General features: G+C 33.6%; 1 protein-coding gene across 1 annotated transcript; it reads left to right on the forward strand.

Moving 5' to 3' along the window:
* Positions 1 to 11,725: 11,725 nt before the first annotated feature.
* Positions 11,726 to 21,353, forward strand: LOC129876016 (probable serine/threonine-protein kinase At1g54610). Its single transcript, XM_055951297.1, has 8 exons — positions 11,726 to 12,981; positions 14,489 to 14,773; positions 14,896 to 15,213; positions 15,676 to 15,903; positions 17,755 to 17,855; positions 18,161 to 18,242; positions 19,577 to 20,053; positions 20,944 to 21,353. The coding sequence occupies exons 1-8, from the start codon at positions 12,619 to 12,621 to the stop codon at positions 21,112 to 21,114; spliced, it is 2,025 nt and encodes a 674-aa protein (XP_055807272.1). The 5' UTR covers positions 11,726 to 12,618; the 3' UTR covers positions 21,115 to 21,353.
* Positions 21,354 to 23,915: the final 2,562 nt, after the last annotated feature.

The following is a 23,915-nucleotide window of genomic DNA, read 5'->3' on the forward strand; positions in this document are numbered from 1 at the left end:
TCGAACTTTGTTGTATAACTAGACAACATAAGTCACATAATTAACCCTCAACCATCTATGGTTCTCATGGTTGTGTTCGTTTCATCCATGAACATCGCCCGGTTTCGTGAATGCATAGAGAATGGGCCTTTACCATCATTCCCCTTGAAGCGGTATATACTTCACACTCACATAGGTGATTTCTAAACGTGTAGTCTTATAGACACACTATCTAGACTTAGATAATCATTAAAAAAACTTTAATGCTTTATTAACTCATTAAAAAACCTTAAGATTTTATCCTTGTTTCTGAACATTGTCATTATCACGAGAATGGGTTGAGTTATTTGACAATGCTAAACCGCCATTAATAACTTTGTTTGATCTCTTTGAACCTAGTTCTTGTGATCTCCAGTCTACTAGGTAGAGTTACCACCATGATGACTTGTCCTAGGCCTTAACCCCATTCCCTTCGATGATCTTTCAATCGCCTCTTTAGATAGGCCTTTTGTTAGTAGATCCGATACGTTATCTCTTGACTTTACATAGTCAATAGTGATAACCCCACTAGAGAGTAGTTGTCTAACAGTATTGTATCGCCGTCGAATGTGATGCGATTTTCCGTTATACATAACGCTCCCTGCCCTATCTATTGCCTCTTGGCTATCACATTGTATACATATAGGTACCAAAGGTTTGGGCCTAAAAGGAATATCTTCCAAAAAAATTCGGAGACATTCAGCTTCTTCACCGGTCTTGTCTAAAGCTATAAATTCAGATTCCATTGTAGAGCGGGCGATGCATATCTGTTTTGATGATTTTCAAGACACTGCTCCTCCACCAACGGTGAAAACATATCCACTTGTGGATTTAACTTCAGATGATCCGGTGATCCAGTTTGCATCACTATATCCCTCAATTACTGTGGGATATTTATTATAATGCAAAGCATAGTTTTGAGTGTGTTTTAAATACCCCAAGACTTGTTTCATTGCCATCCAATGAGTTTGATTGGGATTACTCGTGAATCGACTTAGTTTGCTAATAGCACATGCTATATATGATTGTGTACAATTCATAATAAACATCAAACTTTCCAAAACTCGTGCATAATCTAATTGTGAGTCACTTTCACCTTCATTCTTTTGAAGTGCAAAATTTACATCAATTGGAGTTTTTGCAACATTGAAATTTAAATACTTGAACTTATCAAGTTTCTTTTCAATATAATGTGATTGTGATAATGCTAGACCTTGTGGAGTTTTATGGATCCTAATTCCTAAGATCAAATCAACAACTCCTAAATCTTGCATGTCAAATTTTCTAGCAAGCATACGCTTTGTATCATTCACATCGGTAATATCTCTACTCATTATCAACATGTCATCAACATATAAACAAACAATGACTTCATAATTTGGAGTATTTTTAATGTAAACACATTTGTCACACTCATTAATCTTAAATCCATTTGCCGACATTGTTTGATCAAATTTCGCATGCCATTGTTTAGGTGCTTATTTAAGTCCATAAAGTGACTTAACAAGTTTTCACACTTTCCTTTCTTTATCAGGAACTACGAAACCCTCAGATTGTTCCATGTAAATTTCTTCCTCCAATTCTCCATTTAAGAAAGTCATCTTAACATCCATTTGATGGATTTCTAGACCATATATGGCTGCTAGTGCCACTAACACCCGAATAGATGTTATCCCTGTTACTGACGAATATGTGTCAAAGTAATCAAGACCTTCTTTCTGTCTATATCCTTTGACCACAAGTCTTGTCTTATATTTGTCAATAGTGCCATCAACTTTCATTTTCTTTTTTAAAAATCCATTTAGATCCTAAAGGTTTATTTTCAAGAGAAAGATCTACCAATTCCCATGTATGGTTATTCAAAATTGATTGAATCTCACTATTGACTGTCTCTTTCCAAAATGCTGAATCAGAAGAAGACATTGCTGATTTAAATGTTTGAGGCTCATTTTCAAGCAAGAATGTCACCAAATCTAGTCCAAAGGAAGTAGAAATCCTTCAACGTTTGCTAGCCTTGGATCCTCTTCGGTAGGTTTACTTTTCTTTGGTTTTTCTCGCAGTTGTTTAGATCTTTCACTTGAGGACTCACATTCTATTTTATACGGATAAATATTTTTAAAGAATTCAACATTATCTGATTCAATTACCGTATTAATATAAATTTTGGGATTGTTCGATTTGTGAACCAAAAAACCGACAAACTTTGCTATTTATAGCATAGCCAATAAAAAACACAATTCACGGTCTTTGGTCCGATTTTTATCCTTTTTGGCAAAGAAATTTGGACTTTTGCTAAACACCCCCACACTTTAAAATATTTTAAGTTGGGTTTTCTTCCTTTCCATAGTTCATATGGAATAAATTGTGTTTTGCTGTGGGGCACCCTGTTGAGTATTCGATTAGCTGTAAGGATAACTTCTCTCACAAGTTCTGTGGTAAACAAGAACTTATTAATAAAGCATTCATCATTTCTTTTAATGTTCGATTTTTCCTTTTCGCAATTCCATTTGATTGTGGTGTGTAGGGGGCAGTAGTTTGATGAATAATTCCATATTCTAAACATATCTCTGCAAAAGGAGATTCATATTCACCACCCCTATCACTTCTAATCATTTTTATCTTTTTGTTCAATTGATTTTCCACTTTATTTTTGTATTGCTTAAATGCATCAATTGCTTCATCCTTACTATTAAGCAAATACACATAACAATATTGAGTGCAATCGTCAATAAAAGTTATAAAATACTTTTTTCTACCACGAGTTGGTGTTGACTTTATATCACAAATATCTATGTGAATCAATTCTAAGGGACTGAAATTCCTTTCAATAGATTTATAAGGATGCTTAGCATGCTTAGATTCAACACATACTTGACATTTTAATTTATTGCTCTCAAAGTTAGGTTTTATGATTGACATGTCTTAAACGTGAATGCCATAAATTATTTGACTTAAATAAGTAAGAAGAAGCTTGAACTTTATTATCATCAACAACCATTACATTTAGTTTTAAAAGACCCTCAGTGAGGTAGCCTTTTCCTAAATACATTTCATTCTTACTGATAACTTCTTTGTCTGAAACTAGAACACACTTGAATCCATTCTTGATAAGAAGACCGACAGAAACCAAGTTCTTTCGCATTTCTGGAACATGATAAACTTTGTTTAGCATCACCACCTTGCCGAATGTCATTTTTAGAAATACTCTACCATATCCTTAAATCTTAGACATTGCAGAATTTCCCATATAGATAGTCACATCAAGTGCAGCAGGGGAATAAGTAGCGAAGGCTTCACGGACTGTACAAACATGCGACGTAGCTCCTGAATCAAGCCACCATTCTTTGAGATTTCCTACCAGGTTGCATTCTGACAGCATTGAACACAGATCATTCATGCCTTCTTTATTCTCCACCATATTGGCTTATCCCTTTTCTTTGTCCTTTTTGGGAGACGACAATCTGGGGCTTTGTGGTCAGCTTTTCCACAATTATAATAATTGCCCTTGAACTTTTTCTTGTTCTGCTCTTTATTCTTTTCAAAAGGTTTCTTCCTTTTCTTATTCTTTGGAGCAACATCTTCAATGATGTTCGCTCTCATAATCATTGAATTTCCACGCGACTTCTTTTTGGCTGTTTTGTTATCTTCTTCAATCTTGAGATGAATCACAAGATCTTCTAACTTTATTTCCTTGCATTTGTGCTTTAGATAATTTTTGAAATCTCTCCACGAAGGAGGCAACTTTTATATCATTGCAGTCACTTGGAATGCTTCATTAACTACCATGCCTTCAGCAATAAGGTCATGAAAAATAAGTTGAAGTTCTTGAACTTGGGTTCCAACAGTTCTGCTATCTATCATTTTATAGTCTAGAAATTTGGCAACCACAATTTTTTTTAAGCATGCGTCTTCAGTCTTATACTTCTTCTCAAGTGCATCCCACAATTCTTTAGAAGTTTTCATAACACCGTAGATATTGTACAAATCATCATCCGAAGCACTTAGGATGTAGCCCTTGCATAGAAAATCTGCCTGTGTCCATGCCTCAATAATCATAAATTTAATTTTTCATTGGCTGAAGCCGAAGCCGAGCGAGCAACGACGATGACGGCGCGAGGGGAGACCCTCTTCTTCGCCCTTTAGCAACATGAATGAGTGCTTATACTTTTAAGTAAGAAACTTTTTCTTTCCACCACATATGTGGAACAAATGCTTATTCCATAAAGCAAGAGAGAACAAATAATTTTTTCCTCCACTTCTTTTCCCTCCATTTCCCATTTAACCTATCAATTAAATCCAATAATTATTTCCTAACGAGACAATTGAAATAACTTGTAAATATTAGGTCATTTGAGAATTTTTAAAAAATATTTTGGCTCGCATAAGATGTTTGTTATCCGTATTAGGGCTCGGTTAAATTCGAATTCATTTCAAGATATTCCACATCAGAAAGGGGATGGGCAAGGAAGGGGGTATAATACTTCCTAAAAATCTAAGGGGATTGAACCCAAAAATTCTGGATAAGGATGACTCCACCACAACTCTTTTTGGTGGTTAGGTCACTTGAAATTTAAGAAAATTTGAGGGAAGTTGAAATTTTTAAAAATAACGCTGACAACTTCTTCTACTATATAATAACCCTTTCTTTATTTAAAGTTTGAAAAAACATCTTCATTCTTCAAAATATTCTTTTAAATAAAAAATATAAATAAAATTTTGACATTTGAAAAGCTTGATCAATTAGGCTATAATAAATACATCGCAAATTTACCTCTATACATAATCATGTATAGCTACTCTGGAACGTTATCCCAAAAGTAAAAGATGATAATATCTTTATCCCATTGTAATGCAAAAAGATCATCAGAAATAGAATCTGTAATCTCATATTTTGAGAGTGGTGTAGAGTACCAATTATCATCCATTTGATCACTTGAATCTTCTTCTTTGTCCTCACTCTTGTAGCCAATCCAGCATGCTGATGAATTAAACTTCTGATTCTTATTCACAATCTTTCTTACGTAGTTTTCTTCGAAAAGTCTAAAACTTCATCATGAATATACAATGCAAAGTATTATAACTTTTGTTAATATGATTATTGAGCGAGTGGTCTTGCACCCTTTTTATAAATACAATAATCCTAATATTAGATGATAATGTGACACCCCGGAATTTTTTTTCGCAAAGACTCGAACATTTCTTCATGTGTGGGTAGACTCGGACCAGAGGACTTGTAATTTTACACATGCGTTATGATCAATTCCTAAGTAATTGAAGTGTGTTAGATGTGTTTAGGTATCATAAGGGATCTCTAACACTAAGTCGAGTCCAAAGAACTCCAATCGATTAAGTTTTCGGACGAGTTAGTTTAAAGGTCAACTTCAAACGACCATATCTCCTAGGATATAACGAACTGGATTGCCCACAACCTACCAAATTAAATTTCTTTGAGTCTTCTTTCCAACGCCACCAAGATTGCAATTTTTAGAGTTCGGAGTTAAAAGTTATGGCCATTTTACTACGGACTAGTACTGCAGGAATATTCAGGCCTGGGCAAAATTCAGGCTTGGCGCTCCAGTGGCGCCCCACGCCACTATAGCGCCAGAAAACAACCTCAGTAGTTTGGGGCTTGGCGCGACGCGCCACTATTATATGTGTAGGGTTTTAAGCCTATTTTGGCTTGGCACTGAAGTGGCGCGACGCGCCAGCAAGGTTTTTGCCCAATTTTTCAGATTTTTGAAGAGGGGCAACTTGGACTTTTTCCAAATTATATATACACCATCCTTGGACCTTTTTGGACCATTTTTCAGTCCTCCCTCTCTCTCTAAAAAGCCCTAATATTTTTCCCTCTCTTCTTCTTCTTCTTCTCCAAATCCTTCTCCAATAAAGATTGCCTTCAAGAGCTTTAAGAACTCAAGCCTTCCATTGAAGACCTAACATCAAGGTTCTTCAAAGTCTTCAAACAAGGTATGTAAGGCTAACCTAAAATATGGATTTAGTTCTTCCATATGCCCATATATGCGTTGGATAGAAGTTGTGAAAGAGTTGAATCTTCTAAGAAGGTTTTCTTGAAAGTTTTCCTAAACTATAGAATGTTTTTAAGTACTATTAGTTGATTGATGTTTTTAATGACTTGAGTTACTAAATAGTTATTTTTTATATTATTAACTACAAATGTATCTTTGTATATAGATTTATAGGTATTGACGATATTCTTCAGTTGAGTTTTGTTGAGAGTATGAGTTCATGTTTCATTCACATGAATCCAAGATGAGATTTCTTGTCATAAATGTCTTGAGGTTGAGATGGATAGTTGTGTGTATGTATATATTGATTGGAATGAAAATAATGAATTGGATAGTTAAGAATGTCCTTTGTCTCCTATAAAATGAACATAGGACTAAAATAAGGATTTCGGAGTGGATGTTTGACAATTGATGTGATGATGATATTTGATGATGATGTGATGATAATGTTTGATGATGATGTGAATGATGATATATGATGATGATGTTTGATGATGATGTGAATGATGATATTTGACGATGATGTAAATGAAGAGGTTATGTTGATAAGGGTGTTGTGTGATGAAGTGGATTGGAGTCTAATGTGATTTTGTGGTATATGATGTGCATAATTTGAGTTGATTGGAGTCTTAGGAATATTTTGAAAATAAATAATCTTTTGAGGAGGAGCTTTAAATAAATTATTTATGAACCTTTTTGCATAAACTATTTATACACTACTTTGAGTCTAAAGAATTATTAGTTTCATCTTTGATTTAGAAGGGAGTCTAAGTATGAGTTGAGTATGAGGAGCCTTTAAATGAGTTGAGTATTTTTACATTAAAGTATCCATTTTGAGTTTGAGTTGAGGAGTTGAAATTATATTTTAATGTACATAATATTTTCTGCATTCATTGAGTTGAGATTGTATAAATTTTTAAAGAGAAGAGTTTGATGATTTGAAATGAGTCGATTTGAAAGAAGGTCCAATGAGACTTCTCATTATGACTTAATTGAGTTGAAATGAGAACCGAGTTGATGAGGTGGCAATGTACCACATAGAACTAGCCGTGAGGGCTTGTTTGAGATGATTGGAGGAGTTTTATGAGCATGGAGTCATGGAAGGAGTATCGAGCACCGAGGTGGGTGAGAGTACAGTCCATACTCGAACCCCAGAAACTACGCCGCCAACGTAGGTAGGGATGGAACCGTTAAAGTCGGATGCTTCCCGTGGGATCGAACCGTTAAAGTCGGATGTTTCCCATTTTATTGTCCTGAAATGATAGGACTTGACTAATCGAAGGTATCCATGATTAGGGAGGCGTTCATGCCCTGGAAAGGTATGGACGGACGTGGCAACAACGTCTGATTGTTGTACTATCACTGGCTCATAAGTGATGGTTGTCGGATAAGAGAAACTCCCATTTAGGTCTTGATAGTACTCTGAGGCAGTTGAGTTGAGTGAGTTGCTATATGCTTATGAGTTAGTCCTGTCTAAACTATTTCTTGTTAGACTTAAGACACTTGAGTGAGTTGTTACATATTTATTGAGTTGAGTCCTTTGAGTTGAATTGTAAAACGTTGCATAATTTAATTTGCATATTTACTGAGTTGAGTCCTTTGAGCTGATTGTTGAGTTGAATGTTGAGTAGATTGTATATGGTCGGATTGGAATAGATGAATTGTGATTGGATTGAATAGAATGGTATGTGACTAGATTGGATTTGATTATTGAGTTGATTGTTGAGTTGAGTGTATATAATCGGATTGCACATGATTGAAAGGGATCGAATTGTAAATGATTTGGTTGAACTGTATTATACATAATTAGATTGGATTGTATGGTAGATGATTGGTCTCTGTCTAAACTGTATCCTTACTTTAGATTTACGACGCTTTATTTGAATCCCTCTTATCTTCCTGAGTTGAGATATTTGAACCAACGTTACTCTTCCTTGAGGTATGTTTCATTTTGCCATTTTACATACTAGTACATTCCACGTACTGATGCCATTTGACCTGCATCATTTCATGATGTAGAGACAAGTTTATGAGATCATCAATAGGAGCATCATTGGGGATCTATTTGCACTCAGCGTATTGGTGAGTCCTCCACTACATTCGGAGGACACCGTTTGTGTATTCTTACATCGAGTTAGCCCTTTTCATTTTTATTTGAGGTAGCCATGAACATGTCATCGGCATCAATTAAATAGTAGTGATAGAGGCTTCATAGACTAGATAGTGATGAGTCGATTGGGTATTTTTATCCTTGAGATTATTCTTGTCAAACTACTTTTAAATGACAAATATTTTAGTTGATCTGTCGGCCCATGACCTTTATTATTTGAGTTGGATGGGTGATTTGAGTTGCCCGCTAATTTATTCTTTATTTTTAAACTTTCCGCTGAATGAATGAATGAACGGATGTGTGATCAGGCTATGTGGTTCGCTTGGGAGCCAGAAATGGTTTCTGAGTGCCGGTTACGTCTAGGGTACCCTCCCGGGGCGTGACAGATAGGCCAAAATCTTTTTGACTTGCAAAAAGTAAAGGCGAGATTTTTTTTGAATATGACAATCCTTGAAAAATTGGAAAAGAAAATATTACAATATTAGAAAAATAAATAAATCTATAAGACTTAAAAGATAAAATTTTAACAATAATGATTGTTAGTTATTCACATTACGGATTGACTTAAAGAATTGTCTAAAAAAAATGTGCACATGACGTAAAACTTTAATTTATACTTTAAATGATTAAAAGAGGACTCAATTAGTTTGTTTGTTATTACACAAAACTAAAATAATTCCCTTTAATGGAAATAAAGTTCAATTATATTGACTAGAGGTGGATGTTTGATATTCGATTCGATATTTTTAAAGTTCGATTTTTATAATTTGGTAATCAATAATTGAAAGTAGAAAAATATCAAACTATCATAATTCCGCCATGTAAATAAAATTTTAATACAGTGTATCAAACTTCGGTTCATTTATTTGGTATCATGAATTGAATATATATATATATATTAATGACTTATGTTCATAATTTGCCCAACATTTGACATGTTATCTTTTAAATAAATAACGTATAGGTAGGATCTACACTTGCAAACTCTAAAAAATTATAGACATTGATCATTCAATACATCCAAATCACTCGTTAATATTATCAATTAGGGAATTTTTATCTCATAGATAAAGATTAATTTAAGTTCGATTTTTATAATTTGGTAATCAATAATTGAAAGTAAAAAAATATCAAACCATCATAGTTCCGCCAAGTAAATAAAACTTTAATATAGTGTATCAAACTTCGGTTCATTTATTTGGTATCATATATATATATATATATATATATATATATATTAATGACATATGTTCATAATTTGCCAATATTTGACATGTTATCTTTTAAATAAATAACGTATAGGTAGGATCTAAACTTGCGAACTCTAAAAAATTATCAACATTGATCATTCAATACATCCAAATCACTCGTTAATATTATCAATTAGGAAATTTTTATCTCATAGATAAAGATAAATTTAGTTCTATATATAGCACATATTTTTGTTTTATTTTGTCAATTATTTTATATATGTTTTATGATCTTAAATTATTTGAATTAGCGTTGCGTAAACTTCATATAAGGAGAAATTGTCGCGTAAAGAATTATCAAATAATAAAAAAGACATGATTCTCCAACAACTTTTACTCTTCCTTCCTTATGGTGGAAGTTGTGTCATTACTCTATTTATACTCTGTATCTTTAGAAGATTTTGTACTTGTTTAGACTAGTATCTTTAGGGGTGTAAGAAATATTTCTTGTAATAAATCTTAGAGTTTTAAAATTCAATTATGATGTATTCTTGACTCTTTAGTTGGTTATTTTGGTATTTATTAAACTTCTGCATGATATTTTGTTGAGGGTTCTCCTACTTAGGGTGTTAAAGTAGGTGTTCGCACGGATCGATGGATTGGGTCGTGAAAACAACTTCTTTGACTGTATAACAACATTTGCTTCTTTATTTAAAGTTGGAACAAAATTTTTTCTTATTCAAGTTTTTTTTATAAAATAAAAAATAAATAAAATTTGACCTTTGAAAAGCTTGACCAAATAGGCTATAATAAATACATCACTACTCTTCCTCAATCCATACATCATATACATCTACCCTGGAACGTTATCCCAAAAGTAAAAAATAATAATATCTTTATCCCATTGCAATGCATAAAAATTGTCGAAAATAAAATCTGAAATCTCATATTCTTAGAGTGGTGTAGAGTACCAATTATCATCCATTTGATCACTTGAATTTTCTTTTCTGTCCTCCTTCTTGTAGCCAACCCAGCCCATCGATGAATTAAACTTCTAATCCTTATTCACAATCTTTCTTATGATTGTTTTTGTCCTTGATTTTCTAAGAATCGATGTAAAAGAAAACTCTAAAAGTTCAGTTATAACTTCATTCATTTTTATCAGTTTCTTTTGTAGTTTTATTCGAGGATTTTAAGACTTTATCATGAATATATAGAGCAAAGTATTAAAACTTTTATTAATATGATTGTTGAGCGAGCGGTGTTGCACCTTTTTTTATAAATACGATAATCCTAATATTAGATGGAGAAAGATTATCTCATTAATTTATAAGCCAAAATCTTTTTGACTTTGGAAAAAGTAAAAGCAATATTTTTTTTTATAAATATGACAATCCTTGTAAAATCAAGAAAGAAAATATTACAATATTAGGAAAATAATTAAATCTATAATACTTGAAAGAGAAACTTTAAACAATAATAGTTGTTAGTTATTCACATTACGAATTGTTGAGTTAAAGAATTGTCTAAATAAAATGTGTACATGACGTAAACTTTAATTTATACTTTAAACGATTAAAATAGAACTTAATTAGTTTCCTTGTTATTACATAAGGTTAAAATAATTCATTTCAATGGAAATTAAATTTCATTTATATTGACTATATAGGGGTGGACTTTTGATATTCGATTCGATATTTGTAAGCTTTGATTTTAATAATTCGGTAATCAATAATTGAAATAAGAAAAATATCAATCTTTCAAAGTTTTTCATGTTTTAATTTATTTATTCTACTTTTTTAATCCTCTTAGAAAATAATCTTTTTTATTATTTGATAATTCTTTAACTTATTTTTTTACATGACATGTTTAAAATTACAAAATTAAAAAAAATATTTTAATATATATGATATATCTTTAACTTAAAATTATAATATTCTAAAATTTTCTTACTTTATTAAATTTTTTGTCAAGTAAAAACATGACAAACAAATTGAAATAGAAGGATTGTTGGAAATTATTCATTCAAGTTTTTTTTTTGATTTTTCATCCGATGTTCAGTAACCACATTAAATTCCGACTAAATTCAGATTCGCATAAAAAAATCCACATTGAAAATAAAGTGCATAATGAAACTCAATTAAATTCAAATTTGCATTAAAAAATTCTATATTAAAGATAAAACACTTTCCTATGACTGAAAGACTCAAATACAAAATCTATAATTAAAAATAGAGAAGTCCTTGTCACTCCATCGCCACCGTTATTGATCATATATTCAAGGGTTGTTCGGTTTCAAACTACACAGAAAAGTGCGACTGTTTCAGTAAAAAAAAAAAGTGTGGAAACAAAACAGCGGTCCCAAACTGTCAAACTATCCTTTATGACTTTTTATCATAATTATTATAATCTTTTAGAGAGAGAGAGAGAGAGCCTTCAGCATATCATGGCTGACTGATTGTTTTTTTTTCTTCTTTTGGCGGCTTCAGTTTCTCTCACTTTATCCATTTTTTATCTTTTTTGTTTTGTTCTGAAGAAAGTGGGGTTTCAGGTTGCAGGCTTCAAGGGTGAAGCTAGTGAAAGAATTGTGAAGATCAAGACTTCAATTTTTTGGGGGTTTTATTATTATTGAGGTCTGAAAAAGGGTATGCTGGAATCTTGATTTCACTAGTGATTGAATTGTGTGAAAAAGTTGGAGTCTTTTTGGGGTTTTAGCTAGTTACTCTATGCAGTTTATATGATTCAACTTTTGGATATTTCATATAATTCTATTTAAAGGGGTTTTGAAGGGTGGTTGTTGTGAAGAACAAGTCTTTGAAAAAAATGGGGTTTATCATTATTGAGGTTTGAAAAGGGTATTGTTGAATTGTGTGAAAAAGTTGGAGTCTTTTTGGGGTTCTAGCTAGTTTCTCTATGCAACTTTATATGATTCCAGTTTTGGGTATTCTGGAATCTTGATTTCACTTGCAATTGAATTGTGTGAAAAAAGTTGTGGTCTTTTTGGGGTTCTAGCTAGTTCCTCTATGCAGTTTATATGATTCCAGTTATGGGTATTTCATATAGTTCTTTTTAAAGCTCTAATACTTGAGAGCTTTGGATTGGAATTCTTAATGGTTGTTGTTCCACTGAATTCTGTTTGATGATTTGCCTGAATGAAAAGATTGTTTAAGCATTTGTTCGATCTTTCTCTTGGAAAGATGGGTTTTTGCTAAGCCTGGTATTGTGGGGCAGTAGCGTGAGGAAGGTTTTTGATTGGTTTGATTGTTTGTTGATTATGGGTTGTGTTTGTGGTAAACTTTCTCGAACGGTCAAAGATCGTCGGGATGGCCAAAAGAAGAGAGAGTTGGATAAAGGGGCATCAGCTGTGAGTTCAAACAGAGAAAAGAGTTTTAGGGTGATAGAGAAATCAGAGAATGGTGATATAAGGGTTGGTTCATTGGACAGGAAGTCTAATGGATCAAAAAGGGTCGGGGACGATCACTGTGAGAAAGTTAAGGGAAAGCTTGAAGTTGTCCCAAAAGCAATGGAAGGGGAGTTGATTGCTGCAGGATGGCCTTCTTCTCTTGCTGCAGTAGCTGGTGAAGCTATTAGTGGTTGGATTCCACGCAAGGCTGATACTTTTGAGAAATTAGACAAGGTATAATTTTTGTTGTCTCGTTCTACAACAATTCATTTTATCGATAACATTGAACAACTAACCACATTTACGGTATATTCTAATAGTATTTGAGCTCATGAAAGAAGTTAATAGTTTTCTCATGAGTAACACTGCTTAATTCCGTCGAATTATTTTTCCTTGAATAGTTCTATTTTGTATATATATGCTCTACCCAAGTGAAAATATTGTTAAATATCCCCTTACAATAAAATTCTGATGAATATGAATTCCATTGGAACTTCATAATGCCCGACACCACTTTTCAAAATACAGATACTCCTTTATTAGATGAAAAAAATCTTCCTTTTTTACCTTAGCTGCTGCTGACCAGTTTTATCCAACAATCAGGAAAGAGTTGTGACCACCCCTTAGGTTCTACGCGCTGTTAGACTTAACAGAATTGAAAACACCAGAGCAAAAGAGTTGCTCAACAAATTCTAAGCTTGAGTTCGCATTAGAGTCAAGTGTCAACACAACAATAACATTTAGGGGAAAGAGGATGACCAAACCTGGACACTCTCTCATCAGTTGGGAAATATTAGCTGAATGGTATTTCTTTCTTGTATTTCAAATACGTCGTACAGTGCCCAATAAATTATTGGGGGTTTCTTTTAATGGTTTTAGTACCTGCTGGATTATTATCAGTACCTTGAAATGAAAATTGGATTCATGTAACAGGAGAAAGATTTCCCATTCCTTAGCTAGAAATATATGTGGTCATGGAATAGGGATTAAGTGGAACAAAATTGGCTCGGTGGTAAAGTTGTGGAAATGCTTGTTTCTTCCATATTTTAGACCTTAGCACCGTGGAAGAATGTGTTACTTCCAGACTTTGTTGCTACTTCTGGTAGGCTGTGCACTGAGTCGAATATCAATAGTCTGATCGTATGCAGAATTCAGTGAATAGGGAGATAGACAGTTTCGATGAGCGAAAATGATGAAAAGCCTGTGCACTGTTTGGTGTTTTAAGTTATGAAAGTTTATTCCACTTTCTGGCCGAGTTCTATTCCCTTCACTGTTCATGTTTTTTTTCCTGAAAGAAGTTTAAGTCTGTTTCTTTTGTATTTGCTCTGACCTAGTCAAATTGACTCTAGATCTCAGTCCTTATTCATTTTTCCCAATTTTGAACCTTGTGCTTTTGTCCCCTTGTTCCATATACCCATTGACGGAGAGTGGTCGGGTGCCTGTTATTAATTTAACTAATGACAGCTAAGTTGCAGATTGGAACATACTAATTCTGTAGTTCATAGGTTCCTATTACTAAATTATAGTGAAAGTTGTTGGATAATCATCGCGAAAATTGTAGAAAAACCATGTTCATTATGAGATTTTGATTCAGCTAATTCGAAAGTCATTCCATGTATTGCACTTGCAATACCTGTGGCCGTTAATCTTTTATCCTTAACGGTCTAGTTTCCTTCCCAATGTGTGCTAGTGTTGTCAATTAATAGCTTTTTGGTTGTGTAATAGCGTTTTATTCTTGCAGATAGGCCAAGGGACTTATAGTAGTGTATACAAGGCTCGTGACCTGGTTAATGATAAAGTTGTTGCTCTTAAAAGAGTGAGGTTCGAAAAGATGGATCCTGAAAGTATCAAATTTATGGCAAGGGAGATTGTTATTCTGCGGAGGCTTGATCATCCAAATATCATCAAATTGGAAGGCTTGATTGTATCAAGAACATCTTGTAGTCTGTACCTTGTCCTTGAGTACATGGAACATGATCTCACTGGACTGGGAGCTCTTCCCGGTATTAAATTTACAGAGCCGCAGGTGCTTTTCCACGGATTGTTTGTTGGGCGTTAGTCTTTATTTTTAATATTATAACTGCTTCTCTCATACTCCATCATTCAATTTTAGTAACTAATTTCTAATCTTATTTTGTTTTCTTATAGGTTAAATGTTACATGCGGCAGCTTTTAAGTGGACTTGATCATTGCCACAATCGGGGTGTTCTGCATCGGGACATCAAGGGTTCTAATCTTCTCATTGACAATAATGGCACTTTAAAGATTGCAGATTTTGGGTTGGCAAATTTTTTCGATAACCAGCAAATTGTTCCATTAACAAGTCGTGTTGTGACTCTTTGGTATCGACCACCGGAGCTCTTACTTGGAGCAAGTCATTATGGAACTGCAGTAGACTTGTGGAGTAGTGGCTGCATTCTCGGAGAATTATATGTTGCCAGGCCCATAATGCCCGGTAGGACAGAGGTATATAGTTCTAACACTTTTTTTGACTTGAGCATGGTAAATACCTCATTGCTGCGCTTCTGTTTTATGCCTATATTTTGGGATGTCAACTGCAATTTATAAAATGAATTGTCTCTGGAAAAATATAAAAGGAGAGCATGGTGGAGTCAAGTATGACAAAGGACTCAATGATCAATTAATCAATCAGTTAACTCCGCCTCAATTTATGCAACACTGCTGTGCATTTCTGTTTTATGCGTCAATATTGGAATGATACTCCAATTCATCCAATAGACAAGCGTTGAGAAAATTAAAAACGAGGAGGCAAGTATGATGGGAGGACTCTCTACTGCCAATCAACCTATTGATCAATTACACTTCAATCCTAATGTCACGTTATGCAGAATAATATATCCTTTTTTCCTCCTTAGTTATGATATTATTTAAGATTAACACGCATGAGTTAAATTTTCATCCTTGTAGGTGGAGCAACTACATAAGATCTTTAAGCTTTGTGGTTCGCCAACTGAGGATTATTGGAAGAAAACAAAACTATCTTATTCAGCAGTATTTAAACCTATACAGCCTTACAAACGGTGTATTGGCGAAAGATTTAAGGAGCTTCCTCCATCTGCCGTGGGGTTACTGGAGACATTACTTTCTATAGATCCTGCACTTAGAGGAACAGCAGTTGGGGCTCTTGAGAGTGAGGTACTTCTCTAACTCCTCCAACCCCATCCCTGCCTTTTTTTTAAAGATAACAGTGGTGTCCAGGCCAGCTTGTGTGTGCCTTAGCTAATTCCAGGGGGTGCCTGTTACCTCCCACCAACACAAGTACTGGTGGCTTGGATAAATGGGAAGAAATCACCTAGTGTTTATGCCTTCGGTGGGATTTGGACCTGAGACCTCATGGTTCCTAATCCACTTCATTGACCACTAGGCCACACCCTTGGGTTCACCCTGTTCCAGCTTTCTTTCATCCAAAAGTTGGTGCTTCGATGCCTCGTCATACAAGATCAGCAACTTCTTGCTTTTCAATGCTTAAAATATTTGTACTTTTTGTAACTTATTTAGTTACATGTTTTATGTTGTTAATGAAGCCTAGTAGCTGTTGGTGGGAGGTTAGGTCTGCGTACACTCTACCCTCCCCAGACCCCACATGGTGGGATTATACTGGGTTTGTTGTTGTTGTTGTTGTTGTCCATTTAAATTTTCTTCCAACAATTTGAACTTCTATAAACCATTGCTACTATTTTAAACTTGATATAACGTCTTTTCGACTAAATACTCTAATTTTATCACTTGTTTGTTTTGTTTTTGAAATGGTAAGTAGTATACTCCAATTTTATCACTTTTCAAACTATTATGTTAAATACTTGTCTAATGTAATATAGTATAACAATTTTCAAATTTTAGTCTTAATATCCACTCTAAGTCAAAGTAGGTCATGCTTTTCGGGATAAAGGGAGTTTTAATTGACCGTGATTTTTGAGGCGAAAAGTGTTGATTGGGAACAACAAGATTTAAAGGAAGTGTATTGAGACCTAAAAGAACTTTTTCTTTGATATAGTAATATGTTGTTGATGCTGTGGGGGGAAATTCCATACACAAGAACTATTCCAAAAAGTAGATAACATAAAATATGTATGATCACTACTAGAAACACCTAATACAAAGTCTTGTTCCGCATTTTCAAATGTTTTCCCTAAGTAACCACATAAGTGCTAGGGTGAGAACAGGGAAAGGGGAATCTTTATTCCAGAAGTAAATATGAAGCAATTTCACTCATTAGGAGGATGAGATTGACTAATATTGTTGCTGTTTCCTTTTTTTTTTTCCTCCAAATGAGACTGATTACTTTCTTTTTTTTTTGAGTTAAAAAATATGCTATTGAAAGTTGCATCTTGTGTACCCTTGATTTCCTTTTCACTTGTACTTTTAAGATATGATGCATAGCTGTCCATTCAGAAGGAGAAGGCATTGAAGTATTTATTGCTTTATATTGGCTAGTCTGAGCGAGTAATGATTATTTTTTTTGTCATATTGTTCATTCCTCTATATGTTGTGTACTTCTCTTCATTTCACATTATTTCGTCGTTGTTATTGCTCTTATTTTTGTGTTCCCTTTTTCAAACTGTTTGGATATGCTTTATTTTACTCCACGGGTTTATCGGAAACAACTTTTTTATCTCTACGAGGTAGGGGTAAGGTCTGCGTACACTCTACCCTCCCAGACCACACTTGTGGGATTACACTGGGTATGTTGTTGTTGCAGTAGTAGTAGAGCGAGTAGTGTGATCTGTAATTGAAGAAAATCAAGTGGTCTTTAGAAAACTACCTTACATTGAAGGACCTTCATTACTTTCATATTTACGTAAGACATTTTTTAAAATGAATTTATCAGCTTTCCTGACTTGAACACTGAAGTTTCTGACAAGTAGTCATGTAGTTCCAAATAGCCAGATTTTTAATGTTCTTTGAATGTGTTTCCATCATTTATCGCATTATAAAGTAGCAACAATTGTTTCCCTCATTAACACTAAGGTGTGCCCTGTCTCATAGTTCTTCACTACAAAGCCATTCGCTTGTGATCCTTTGAGTTTGCCAACATACCCTCCCAGCAAGGAAATTGATGCAAAACTGCGGGAAGAGGAAGCTAGAAGGTACATGCTTTTAACAAATCCATTTTTTTGTATGGAAACGTAAAACTGAATGTTTCTCATTTTCTTAATAAAAATACTTCAATTTGCACAGAAACTTAAACCTTGTGTTGGAATATGGTTAAGTGGATTGTACATAAGGAAACAGAAGTGTCAATTGCCTATATTACATAGTGGTGTTTCCCAGCTGATTTGCATTGAACGACTCTATTTTGTCTATACGGTTCCATCATGTCTTGATTATCAAACATTTGTTGACATAACATTATATATTTCTGACTGGAAATATCCATGGATAATTACTGCAGGCGAGGGACTGCAAATGGATCAAAAGAACGTCAAGCAGCTCCAGTACGTGATGCTAATGCCAAGTTGGCTAGCTCAATGCAGGTACTTTTATGGGTGTTAATCTTTTAATCTTCAAATTAATTTAAGCTTTTCTTTTTGTAATGCCAGAAGCCAAGAAACTTCATGATTCTTCAATTTTCGTTTTGGATGTTGTAATGCATTAAAAATAGAACTGTTAATTGATAAATTAGTTGTATTTCAGCAAAAGGTTGGAATTTTTCTAACTTGTGGTTGTTTGCAAAGAGCATACGATCTGTTTTTTCCCCCCTTCCTGGTGGAGCACTAGTATAGTATAATACAAAGAAATTGAGATATTACACTGACCAATGACGGAGTAGGGATTTTCTCCAAGGGAATTCAAAATCTACTATATATACACAGGAGCGGCTCTACATAAATGGAGGCCTAAAGCGAAATTTCTATTAGAGGCCTAAAATTTAAATAAATTTTATATGTATTTATTTAAAATATATTTTTCTTACACTTTTTAGATGTAGATTATTACTTCATATTTTTTTAATAAATGATTTCTTTGGGAAAAAAAATTCAATTATTACTTTTAGGTAAGATTATTAATTCAACGTTGAAAAACATTTTTTTTATTAAGACAATCATTAAATGAATTGTTAACATAATTCTATAAGTAATAAGTTGATAAACTTTAAATAAAGATAAGATCTTAGAACAATAGAATTGATTCAAGAAGTTGATAACTTGGTCTCCACTTTAATATGCTTGTCGTAATCCTTGAAAATTTAAGAAGATATAAGAAAAGAATTTGTAATTCACTCTGTACAACACTTTTCGACTATCGATTCATATTTTTGACATAGTATTATTCTAACTTATCAAAAAATTTAATAAGGATAATACACAATGAGTTAAAAAGAATAAAATAATGTAAATATTAGTGGAGAGTAGGTAAGAAGACAAAACAATATTTTCTTGATTTCTTCTATTTGAATGAGGTTAAAGAGAATAAAATAATATATATATATTTTTTTTAAAAATGTACTTTTTATCATAAATAATTAAATTTTTAATTAAAAAGTTACACATTATAATATATTTTTGATAAAAATTTGAGGCCCCCAAATGCCTTATTTCTTATAACATGGAGCCGGCCCTGTATATACATAAAAGATGATTTTGACCTTATGTACGTGGTGAAATCTTCCAGTGAAGTGGGTCCGGATGAACCGCCTTTTGCCCACTAGCTCCGCTCCGCCTTGATACTGACCCTTGAGCAGGTTTCAATTTACCTGAAACCTCAAATGAGTAAAAGAAGATCTTAACAATAAATTTGTAGGAGCTATATACTTTTTTTCCTGTATGTTTTCGATTTATTTGGTCTTATGATTTGCGCATTATAACAGAGGAGACAGAGCAGTTCCAATCCTAAGAGCCAAAGTGACCGGTTCAATCCCTCGAAGGAAGCTGCTGCTCGTTTTCCAAATGATCGACCTAAAGCATCACAAGCAGTGAATGAAACTGCGAAAGATCACATGGAGAATCTTTCAGATAGATTTTCAGCCAAAGGTCACCTCGACGATCTTTCAGAGACATTTTCTCATTCAGTCCCTCTAGCTCTAGGGGTATTCGGGAAGAAATATGATGATATTTCCATTGATCCCAATAGAGCTGACTTGTCAGACTTAGTAGCATCCAGGTCCGTTGTGTCTGGAGGCAATCGAGATAGATGTGTTCAGCTTGAATCAGGTCATCAAGGAGAAAGGAAAGCACGGCTGCTAGAAGAACATTCGAGGAAGCAGGATCAGAAGTATCTCACACAGAACTATGCTGGTTCTCATCAATTTGAAAGTGGAAAGATTCATACGAAGGAGGCATATCTGGTAAGTTCTCATAAACACGTAAATCTAAGAGTTTGAATGCTTGGCTAGAGCCGAGGTAAGTTCGGACTCTCAAGTATAATCGAACTTCTTTAGCTCAATGATGTTGGGTAAATGCCAACAACCTGCCTATGGCAAGACCTAGGTGCAGGTGTAGTCCGGGTTTGAGTCATGATCAAACACAGTCCTTTCTTGTTGGGCTTGGTTATAAATAAAGTTATGGCCTTGCTATCAACTATACCTTTTGGCATGATGGAAAGATTTAGATTCCAACAAGCGGTATCATAGCTTAGCTCTTTGCTTCAATTCCTAGGAAAAACATGTTGTCTACCTATGGCAAGGCCCGGTGAGGGGATAACCCAGGTCAGAGTCATGGTCGAACATGATGCTTATTTGATGGGCTTTTTTAGAAATAAAGTTGTGCCCTTTCTATTAACTATATCTTTTGGCACGATGTTCTATTACAACAAACCAATCAACTAATCATGCCTAGTTGGGGTCAGTTGTAATAAACCAATCAACTAATCACGCCTAGTTGGGTCAGTTGTATTGATTCGTTGTATCAATTACACACTATTCAATTTCATCTCATTGCAATACTCAGCAGTGACGGAGCTAGAATTTTTACCAAGGAGGTTAAAAAGTAAACACATGAATAAGCTAAAGGGGGTTCAACATGTACTATATATACATAAAAAAATAATTTTAACCGTATGTAAACAATGTTTGTTTCTTGCACAAGGGGGTTCATCGAGGGTTCAGATGAACCCCCTTCAGCCCTACTTGGCTACGCCCTTGATACTTAGTAGTCGTTTTAATTTGCTACATTCCATTGTCGTTAGTGACAACTCGTACTATTCGATTTCTTATCTAGCTCTTGTTTCTTTATGTAGCATGACCATGGTGACAAGGGAAACAAAATCCATTATTCTGGTTCACTACTAGTTGCATCAAGTAAATTGGATCAAATGCTTAAAGACCGCGATCGTCACATCCAGGAAGCTGCTCGACGAGCGAGGCTCGAGAAGGCACGAGCAGGTCAAGCTCAGGCTCAAGGAGTGTGAAAAACATGTACATATTTATATATATATACATGTATCTCTAGTTTAGGAACAAAGTAGATAAGCATATATAGAGGAGAGATTTTTCTTGTAAAGCATAAGTAACTCTATATATATTATATTCTGAGAAATTGTTGTATGTTAATTCTTATATAGAATTAATTCAGAGGAAATCAAGTTAAAATATGAAAATTGTAAATTGGCAGCCATAAATGCAGGACATGTCATTCCTTTTTGTGTTAAATTTTACACTTGTATTCTTTTTAACACAATATATACAATAAAAATCTAACTTCAACTTTTACTATAACTATGCGATATTTATACCAAATTAATAAATATAAGATACATGTATTTCTGTATGCGCTTATCACTAAGCCATTATTAACTAATATAGATATCTTCACCTTAATTTCTTTGCACTTAAATAAATTATAAAAATAATAAAGAAACTAAAACGAAGTATTGAAAGAGTTAAGTTATGATCCATTTGTTAATCTAACTCATTTTCGTCTAAATAACATTATTAACCCAATCGATTTTAACTTATAAATACAAAAGCAGGTGATGCATTGTATGAACCAGCGTGCGGACCATTTGTGAATCAAACGCGAACACCCTGACCCTAATTCTTTTGGCTTGGGAGACCATGCATGTTATAAAATTAGGTTTCACTATATTTGGCTATGACTTTTAATCTTCTTTTAGGTTCCTATAATCAAATTAGGTTTCACTATATTTCATCCAATAGATATCACCCCTTTTTCTTTTGCTTGCCGCAAAGTTATGAAGTTTTTTCAACAACTGTCACCTATGGCGAATTCAGAATTTTCTTTCAGGGGTTCAGAAAAAAAATCATGCTAATGGTGTTGACAAATTAGAGGGTCAATTTAGATATAAACGGGTCGGATCATATATGAGCGAGCTTAAATTCAATAATTTTTAACTAAATTAAATATTTTTATTAAATTTTTTATTGAATATGTTAATTTTTTGATTGAAATATTACTATATATAATTTAATAATTTAATGAAACCAAATTGACAATATAAAGCTATTTGAAAAAGTTGACAGTTTTTGAGATTCAATCTCAGGAATTATGGGTGGATTTTTATGCCCTTATCCACTGCACTATGTACCGGTGTTGTGTTGAGGGGGTTCAATAATTAGTATATATAAGCAAACATAAAATTTAATCCTATATATACAACATAATTTTTCAAGTGAGAACCCCCTCGGCTCCATGTGGGTCCGCCCCTGAATGTCACTTCTACGAAATCACTAGTTTTATTATTATTAATTTAAAGGGGAAATGAGTTTTTTTTTTTGCCGTTTTATAATTTAAAATAGAAGAAAATAGATTTTTTTTTCAAATTTTTTATACGTAAAAATAAAGATCTCTCGTAGAAAAATCATTAAATTATATAAAAAAAAATTAAAAAGCGAGAAAAACATTTCTCCTGGTTGGTAGTGATAGACATGAAGATTTTGGATTTAAACTTTATAGGTTTAATCTTTAAGGTTCTTGACATTGAATAAGTTATAATTTAAAAATTATGGGTTCATGCGTGCTTTTTATTGCAATTTTTTTTTTGTAAATTTTACACATAAATGTATACTTCACATCGAAAGTATTGGGTTTAACTGAACCTAGTGTCTCTGTATTGCATCCGATCCTAGTGGTCGATAACTATTTACCTCCTTTTTTTTCTCCCTTCAAACAAAGAAAAATGATCGAAGTTTATTTGCAATCATATCAGATCTAATTTTATTTGCAATCATGTCAGATCTAATTTTTTTTTGATTGAATTTTCTATTTCATATATTTTATTTTACTTATATGAAAAATGATTTATTTTTATTACTTGAGTATCTATATCTACACTACCTTAAAAATATGAACTCCACAACTTAAATGTTGAATTACTAAAATACCCTTCATTAAGTACTAATTATCATTTTACAAAAAAACCCTATAGATTAGCAAACCTAACACTTCCAGTTATCCCCACAACGACGCTTCAAATACTTCCCTACCGTCGCAACTACTCCAAAACTTACTCTTTCACTACCGTTGCACCTATTCCAAACCTTTTTTCTACTGAATAAACTTATTTACTTCTCTGTTTAAAGATTTGTTTTAGGGTGGTGGTTATGACATGAGTTACAGACGGTTTCCAAGTATGGTGATAGAATTCTTCAAATCCAACAATCTTTTCAATTTCACCTACACTTTTGATCGCTGGATTTGTTACCATGCTTTCTATTGCTATTCTAAATTTATGTTCTTTAGGTTTGCACTGTTAAGAGTGATTGCCATGCAATTGGAGAACAAGAATATGGAATAGGGTAAGAAGATGTGATATTCCCTTTACCCCCCTTCTTTGTTTCAATTTGGTCTGAGTTTGGTTAGTGTACAAGGAGTCTCTACTTATTTGCAGACACAATCCCGGGCAGTAGTGTGAAAGAGGAATTTCTTCATTGACATTGGCAAACAACTCCACAAGTAGAACAAACAAGTATACATCAACTTTTAAAGGTCGAGGACCTATATGGAATCAGAAGCCACAGTAATGTTAATGTCAGTTACTTATTTTTTAGATAATAAAAAAGAACGATTTTACACATTGGATGATATTAACTCAAGATTCGACAAATATTCAAGGAAATATTAACATGTGATTCCACAACGTGAACGGATAACAATAGTTGAAGTTAATTTCTCTATCATTCAACTAACCTCAACTTTATTTTGAAACACAAAGGTCACTGAACTAATGGTAATTATATCAAAGAAGTCACT

This window comes from Solanum dulcamara, chromosome 12 (assembly GCF_947179165.1).
Source record: "Solanum dulcamara chromosome 12, daSolDulc1.2, whole genome shotgun sequence".
Classification (NCBI taxonomy): domain Eukaryota; kingdom Viridiplantae; phylum Streptophyta; class Magnoliopsida; order Solanales; family Solanaceae; genus Solanum; species Solanum dulcamara.